The 6516-nt window shown below is 47.0% G+C and overlaps 1 protein-coding gene across 3 annotated transcripts in view; it reads right to left on the reverse strand.

Annotated features, from left to right (window-relative positions):
* Window positions 1–610, reverse strand: part of CRPPA (CDP-L-ribitol pyrophosphorylase A) — a 51240-nt gene extending 50630 nt beyond the window's left edge. Inside the window, exon 1 of one of the 3 annotated variants that reach the window (XR_014517707.1) lies at window positions 64–610. Coding sequence is in view for 2 of the 3 variants with exons in the window: in XM_083468374.1 (XP_083324500.1) it covers window positions 64–431 (368 nt within the window). In the remaining variant the exon portion in view is untranslated. The remainder of the gene's footprint in view (window positions 1–63) is intronic. The other 2 variants (XM_083468374.1, XM_083468373.1) reach the window with 2 other exon arrangements.
* Window positions 611–6516: the final 5906 nt, after the last annotated feature.

The following is a 6516-nucleotide window of genomic DNA, read 5'->3' on the forward strand; positions in this document are numbered from 1 at the left end:
AAAAAGCCGTTGGCCGCGCTAACGGCTGGCGTGAGGGAAGAGGCGGCGGCGGCGGCTATTTACCTTTCCATGGCTCGCACCGTGTAACTAACGAGCGGCCTCCCCAGCAGAGCGCAGAACTGCTTCGGAGTGCAGCCGCCCAGGCGCTCCCCGCTTCCTCCGGCGGGGAGCACCGCTGCCACAGAAACCGGCGGGCGTCGCTCCCGAGGCGCCTCCGAGCCCTTGCCGCCGCAACGGCCCTCCCTGAGGTCAGTCACCGGCAGCTCCATGGTGGAAATCCGAATTGTGGCTCCTTTTCTCCCTTCCCCACCACCCCGGAAGAAAAGGTTGTTGCGCGCGCGCCAGGGACGGAGAAGGGGCTTGTCTCGAGCAGCCGCAGCCGCCCGCCTCACTTTTGACCCCCAAGCCTGGCTGTGAGTCGCAAAAACCATCGGGCGCGCTGTGCCGGCTGCCTGGATAGCTCGCCCCCGTTGAATTGATCTCTTGCCTCACATATTCTCAATAAGCCACCATCCTTTTACTTCTTGATCCTCTCCCGCCCCCGGCATTTTTTTTAAAATTAAATTTACTTTGTTTTTAAGTGGGTTTGGCTGGCCCTTTAAATAGCCCCTCTTAGAAACGAGGGAGGGAGAGAGAGGGACGCTTGCGTTCTTTCTGCGCATGCGCCTTGCCCATTTGGAAAAAAAAAAGAAAAAAGGCTGGTATTCAAAGCGGAAGCCACGTGGCTGCCGTCGGCGTGACACTGCCTTCAGTTTAATGGCTGCGACGTTGTGGCTAGACATGGTTATCTTGTAGACTGTCTACGTTAAGGATGTTGCCCTAGTTTTTTGACTACAGTTCGATGCATATGTAATGTTTCAGCACAGAGACCAGTTACTTGTTTTGTGTCACTCTGCAATTCAGTAGCCTGGGTTGCAGGACAGGACAAGGCAAGCTATGGCGTGCAAGGAGTGCTCTAGCTACTTTGCTGCTCCCTGGCCATTTGTCCCGCCTCCTCACATGCACTGTCCACATGGGTAGAGAATGTGATGCCCTTCAGATATTGCTGGACTCCAGCTCCCTTCACTTCCAGCCAGAATGGCCAGCGATTAGGGAAGAGGGGAGTTGAAGTCCACCATGGCCCATGGGCATAGCTGAGTAGGCAGCTGACCCCCATCAAGTAAATAAAAATACGTAACTAACTGACCAATAATGCCTGGCTCCCCCCCCCAAAAAAAAAAAAAAAAAAATCCTGACCATGCCATGGATCATGACAACTCCAGTGTCAATGTAAACCATGGGTAGGAAGCCTAGACTACCTTACTGGACTACAACTCATGTCATCTTGTGACTATTGGCCAGGCTGACTGGGGCTGATGGGAGTAAATCTTGCAAATTCTGGATACTCCCCACCCCTGAAGTAAACTCTTGTTTCTGACTTTTATTCATCTGAATGACACTTCCAGACTGACATTTAGGGAAGTAGGATAGAGCTAACTATACCTCTTTGTTTCCCATTAAAATCCTCTTGACATATGTAAATAGTCCTTGTGCCCTACAATGAATGGCAGCTGTCTTTAAATATTTCAGTACAATTGCTTATTCACAGTATGCCTAACAATATAAGCTACTGTTGATTTTTTTGAAAGGCCAAGGCAAAATTATAGCTTTGAGAGAGTTCCTGGTTGTCTGCTAAAAGGTGCTCATTGTGTACTGAGATGGAAGTTAAATGCTTCCTTTTCCCAAGTTGCTTATCCAACCAACTGGTGACTGCAAACACTTCTATATATCAGTTGGACCTTTCTTTTTTAAAAGAGCTACTAAAGAAGGTATTTCTTAACCCACAACAATAGCTGCCATTCTATGCACACATAGAACACATTGTGGAGATTAGGATCCCTTCCTTAAGAGATAGCATGCTGGACATGCATTTGTTTACTTGACAACACAATCCTATGCAATCCTATGCACTCAGATGTTAGTCCCATTAGGGTAAGTTCACTGAGGCTTCATCCTAGATAAGTGCTTATAGGGTTGCAACCTGAAATACTTAGTGACCTGGACAGAATCTAGCAAAAATCAGTCATGACTAAAATCCACTGAAAGCAATAGAAGAGGATTTAGTTATAGTTAAAAGTGGGACCTGAAACAAAATGTCATTGTATGTCTTCTCACTTTCGGGCCTTACCTGTTGTGCCAAAGGGCTGCCAGCTGACCCCAAATCTGAGCGTTTTATAGCTATATAGGGGTGGGCCATGCAGTTCTGGAGATGGGAATGGCATCCTCCAACCTAATTCTGCCCTTCAGAAAACTACAGTATAAGCTATCAGGGGGAGCATGAGCAGGCTTATTTCTTCTCTTTCTCAGCCCCTCTTTTTCCTTTCAGTTGGTTGTTTTTAATTTACACTCCACATTTCCAGTGGCTCTCAGTAACCAACAAACAATGCCATGGGAATCCAAGCAACAGTAAAATAGAAGTTATTATTAGCATGTAAAAAAACCTATGGAAGTGTAAGTATATACAATACAAAAGACAAGTTATCCAAGCCACTATGGCTACTGTAGAAACAAAAAGCTCTCCAAATAATGGGGTTGATGGGAATTGGAGTCCAGCTGCATGTGGAGAACCACAGATTCCCCACCCTTATGTCCTCCGGGTTTACTCCTGAAGCTTTTCTCGTGAATAGCTGCAAAGTAGTGGAGGTTTAGTTTTCAGTCTCCTAGAAGTGTAATAATAAGTACAGTGGTACCTCGGGTTACATACACTTCAGGTTACATACGCTTCAGGTTACAGACTCCGCTAACCCAGAAATAGTACCGCGGGTTAAGAACTTTGCTTCAGGATGAGAACAGAAATCGTGCTCTGGCGGCGCAGCGGCAACTGGAGGCCCCATTAGCTAAAGTGGTCTTCAGGTTAAGAACAGTTTCAGGTTAAGAACGGACCTCCGGAACAAATTATTTAACCCGAGGTACCGCTGTAATTAATAATTAGTAAAAGTTAATATGCTCTGAATTGTATGGTTATTGTATTCACTAAACATCTAATGAGTCTAAGCAATAAGTATCTGTGGTTTCTCTTGCTGTTACATGTTTGTGCAAAGCACATGTTGGGGAGAGGAGGGAGTATGTACTGAAACCTACTCGCTGCTCTCAGTTTTTGAACCAATGGGGTTAGGTCCAGTATTTAAAGATCCCCCACCCCTGTTACATCATTAGAACCAGAACATAAACCTATGAAACTAGAAAAGACCAAAAAATATCAATGTTTGGTCCAGATCCTAGTTATTGCACCCTCACTAAAGGAGACTGTATGGATGATTCACTAAATGATTGTAGGATGACATGTGTACCTGAGCTTACGGCCTCAAATTCTATTTATCTTATATGTTGCTTTATTACAAGAATGATGACTAGACTACTGATCCTAAACTGAATATTTAGTTGCCCACCCACCCCCTCCAGAACCTACCATTCTCAATAATAATAATAATAATAAATTTTATTTATATCCCGCCCTCCCCAGCCGAAGCCGGGCTCAGGGCGGCTATCAACAATAAAACAGTACAAAAGTACAACATAAACAACATTCTAAAATCATTCATTATAAAAATTAATTAATTCAAGCCACTAGCAACCATTGGGCCAGAGCTCTGCGAAGATTGCCGAGGGAGGGAGTCAGGCTGTGCCCTGGCCAAAGGCCTGGTGGAACAGCTCTGTCTTGCAGGCCCTGCGGAAGGATGTCAAGTCCCGCAGGGCCCTGGTCTCTTGTGACAGAGTGTTCCACCAGATCGGAGCCACAGCCGAAAAAGCCCTGGCTCTAGTTGAGGCCAGCCTAGCTTCTCTGTGGCCTGGGACCTTCAAGATGTTTTTATTTGAAGACCGTAGGTTTCTCTGTGGGGCATACCAGGAGAGGCGGTCCCGTAGGTACGAGGGTCCTAGGCCAACTGCCTCGCATTCAAACTCCCTTTCAAATCCTCATCCAATCATCACTCACCACCAGAATTCCACAATCTCTCTTTCCCCCTCCCTCCTTGACATTCTCATAATAATTCTGATACAATTACCTTCATAATCCTATTACATTCAATATTTTATACACACTGCTCCCTATAACCATACTGTTAGAAGCACTTGAGCTTCCCATTCCTGGTTCCTAGGAAATTGGGGTGAGCAAACTGCAGGTTCTTCACCCCTGTTTTAAAAAGCAGGTGTCTTCCCCGAAATGATGCTGGGAATTGTAGTTTGTTAGAGGTTCTGGGGATTGTAGGTCTGTGAGAGGGAATCCACAATGGCACAAATCATTTCAGGGGAAGTAATGTGCTTTTTAAAGCATAGCATCATAGAATTGTAAAGTTGGAAAGGACCCCGAGGGTCATCTAGTCCAACCCCCTGCAATGAAGGAATCTCAACTAGATGATCCATGGCTGATGGCCATGCAAGCGCTGCTTAAAAATCTCCAAGGAAGGAGAGTCACTGCTTCAGACCCTAAGGGCCTCTGGAGCAGGAGAAAACAAACTTCCTCCATGTGACAGCCCTTGAGACTAGTTATTGAAAGGGCTTCATGGTGTGGATCTCATATCAGTGTTATGAGAGTGTAAGCAACACATTTCTCTCTCCCCTTTCTCCACACCACGCAGAATTGCAATGGTAACCAGAAGGCTAGAGTTTGGAGCCTAGCCAGGGCTGGCTGTGGGCAGGATCTTTGCATTGTCGGGGGTTTGACCAGATGACTCTTGGGATCCCCTTCCAACCCTACCATGCTATGATTATATCAAGGAGCTAAAGGACCAAAAAGATGCTTCTGAAACATCTGGGAATCATAGGAACACTCTCCTCACCCGTGGCTTCCAGCAAGAGCTTGCATCTTCCTTAGGAGAGTGGCAGTCCAGAACAAGGGGGAAAGGCTCACAGTTCAGGTAGGTGGAAATGCCAGTTGAGTGGCCTATACCAGGAGTGGCCAACTTCCAAGGGACTGAGATCTACTCACAGAATTAAAAACTGGCAGTGATCTACCCCCATTTTATTGGGGTTCAGGTCACAGTTGTTGAGTTTTTTTAGAGAGAGTGTTCAGGAGGCTGAAGTTGCTTTGCTTATTTAGGGAGTGGAAGTGCCACATTATTAAAGTATTTTGGGGAGAAAGAGAAACAGCAACTCACAAAAGGATCGCTGGGGGGGGGTGGACTCAGTTTGTAACTCCGTCTTCAGTTCTCCAACAATGCGGGGTGAGGGGTGGGGCTGGAAGGGGGCCAGCAATCGACCGTGATCAACAAAAACATCGCAGGGATCTACCAGTAGATCGTGATAGACCAGTTGGACATCCCTGCCCTATACTATAGGAATACTTCCTTCCCGTGTCCCCCACCCTCATGTGCCAGACTGGTGCTAGCATGGCTGGGAGCCAGGCGCCTGCTGATTCCTCCATTTTCTTTGCAGTGAGGGAGCCTTTCCTCAACAGATACTTTGTTCTGGCCAAATACCTGGAGAGATGTGATAACCTCAGGTACTGGGGCAGAGGGAAGGAAGGGGTCCTTGTGAAACACATTTGGGGAGTCTGTTGCTTTCAGCAAATGCTTTTCAGAAGCATTGCTCCCTCCAACGGGAGGCTGAGCATAGCCATCATGGCTAGTTGCCTTTGATAGGCCTCTCCTCCATGCAGTTGTCTAGCCCTCTTTGAAAGCCATCCCATCCAAGATGCTCTTGTGGTGCACCCCGCTCCTGTGCTTCCTTGTTCCCGCAAGGAGATGACTATTGTGAGATCCTTTGGCTAACATCTATCTGGGCTGGAAAATATTAAAGCATCAGAGGACTGGTGAGCTTCCCTTGAAGCACAACTGATCAAAGGCAGGCAGATCTGTTAGATCTGTTAGATGCTCAAACTACAAATGATGCTATCATACCCCACACGTTTCTCAGCTGATGGAGAAGAGGGCAGTTAAGTGGTCAGTGGGGCTCCAGGTTGTCGTTTCTGGATCCCACCACAGCCCTTCCAAGTTGCCCAAGAAATCAATGTCACAAGAGTTTTTTCCTCGCAGCTCTTCCCCATGATCCCACGTGGGGCCTTCTCAGACATATGCTGTGCCTGAACCAGCAGATCCCACCAAACCAAGTAATTGAGGACCCAGTCAGAAAAGGAGTGTGCGCAGTCATACCAGAAATAAACACAACTAAACAGGTACTAGAAGTCATCCCAGAATGGGCCCTACTCGACATCTTCCAGGATAACAGTGCCCACTCACACTATCAAGAGCTCATAACCCACCGACAGCATACAATTCAATATGGCTAACTTAACCCGACAACCCCCCTCAGCCACGCACAAATCTCGCTGCAGCCAGCCAAAGATGATCAACCACACCCTAGGTCACCCTAACCTCTTTCACCATCAAGGAAACAACAAGTGAATAGAAAGAGAACTTCCCCAAGTGACACTGACAGAAAAACCCCAAGCATACACTAAATAAAAGAGCTTAGGCTTTGCCACCCCAGTCCCTCTGTCCCATCCCCCGACCCCCTTCCAGGGCTGGATTTAGATGAAGA

This window comes from Podarcis liolepis (assembly GCF_965112155.1).
Source record: "Podarcis liolepis genome assembly, chromosome: 12".
In the NCBI taxonomy this organism is placed as follows: Eukaryota; Metazoa; Chordata; class Lepidosauria; order Squamata; family Lacertidae; genus Podarcis; species Podarcis liolepis.